This window comes from Plasmodium reichenowi, chromosome 5 (assembly GCF_001601855.1).
Source record: "Plasmodium reichenowi strain SY57 chromosome 5, whole genome shotgun sequence".
In the NCBI taxonomy this organism is placed as follows: domain Eukaryota; phylum Apicomplexa; class Aconoidasida; order Haemosporida; family Plasmodiidae; genus Plasmodium; species Plasmodium reichenowi.
This window is the reverse complement of record NC_033650.1, coordinates 613,350-614,709: the sequence shown is the minus strand read 5'-3', so window position 1 is coordinate 614,709 and position 1,360 is coordinate 613,350. Positions and strand designations below refer to the sequence as shown.

The following is a 1,360-nucleotide window of genomic DNA, read 5'->3' as shown; positions in this document are numbered from 1 at the left end:
AAAAAAAATTAAAAAAAAAAAAAATAAATAAAAAAAAAAAAAAAAAAAATTAAATAAAAAAAAAAAAAAAAAAACAAAAAAAAAAAATAAAAAAAAAAAAAAAAAAAAAAAAAAAAAAAGTGAAAAAAAAATGAACATATGAATAAAAAAAGAAAAAAAAAAAAAAAAAAAAATTATATAAATGTTATATTATATTTTTTAAATGTTATAATATGAATAAATAATAAGTGGGCTATATTTAAAATATGATACAAAAATTTACAATGAAATGTAAAGCAAAATATATATTTTTTTATATCTATATATATATATATATATATATATATATAATATGACTATGCACATTTTATATATAATATAAAAAATATTATATAAATTCATAGAATATATAAATAAAATATATATACTTAATATTAGTTACACAATAAATAAATTAATATATATATATATATATATATATATATATATATATATATGTGTCAAATATTTTATTTATACATTGATTTAATTGTATTATTCTTCATATATTTCAAAAAATATTCAATCTATATATAATGATAACAAAATAATTTTATTCTGCTACTTTATTAAAACCTTTATTCATATCTCCTTGTGTTACATCATTATTTTTAAAGTATGAGTCTAAATCATTATCCAATCTTGTTTTTACATTGCTAGATCCCATATATTTATCTAATTCATCATCCTATTAAATATATAAATATATATATATATATATATATATTTTTATTTATTTATATTATACATGCCATATAATTATTTACTTAATAATATCATAAAATAACGTTTCCTTTTTCAAATATCTTACCAAATCCTTAGATGTTAATTTTCCTATTTTGTCATGTAGATTTTGATTTTTTCTAAAAAAGACATTTCTTTTTTTATTATTTCTAAATGTCGTTCTTCTCTTTCTAAAATTAGCACTCTTGAATTTTCTGGTAAAGGTCGTATTTCCATTGCTATTACCAAATGATTTGTCTTGAAATTTATTGGCAAGTTTTCTTTTGTTTTTTGAAAAAAAAGAATTTCCACCCCGTTTCGTAAATTTTCTATTCATCATGGATAAATTACTACGTCCATATTGTTTAAAAATATGTTTCCTTACATCTACTTTTTTTTTTTGAGGTGTAAATTTAAATAATTTACCTATAAATAAAATTCAGCAGGGAAATTCAGAATATGTGTATAACAACAATGAAAATAACTAAATATACAGAAAAATATAAAAAAAAAAAAAAAAAAAAAAAAAAAAAAAACAAAATAAAAAAAAAAAAAAATTTTAAATTACAAAAAAAAAAAAAATTTTAAAACTAAAAATAAAATAAAAAAATTTTTTTTA

At 14.7% G+C, this 1,360-nt stretch overlaps 1 protein-coding gene across 1 annotated transcript in view; it reads right to left on the bottom strand.

Moving 5' to 3' along the window:
• Positions 1-571: 571 nt before the first annotated feature.
• Positions 572-1,360, bottom strand: part of PRSY57_0518800 (hypothetical protein) — a gene marked incomplete at both ends in the record, with an annotated part of 2,254 nt that continues 1,465 nt past the window's right edge. The window contains 2 exons of the mRNA XM_012906256.1: positions 572-706; positions 830-1,167. Of these exons, the coding sequence (XP_012761710.1) occupies positions 572-706; positions 830-1,167 (473 nt within the window). The remainder of the gene's footprint in view (positions 707-829; positions 1,168-1,360) is intronic.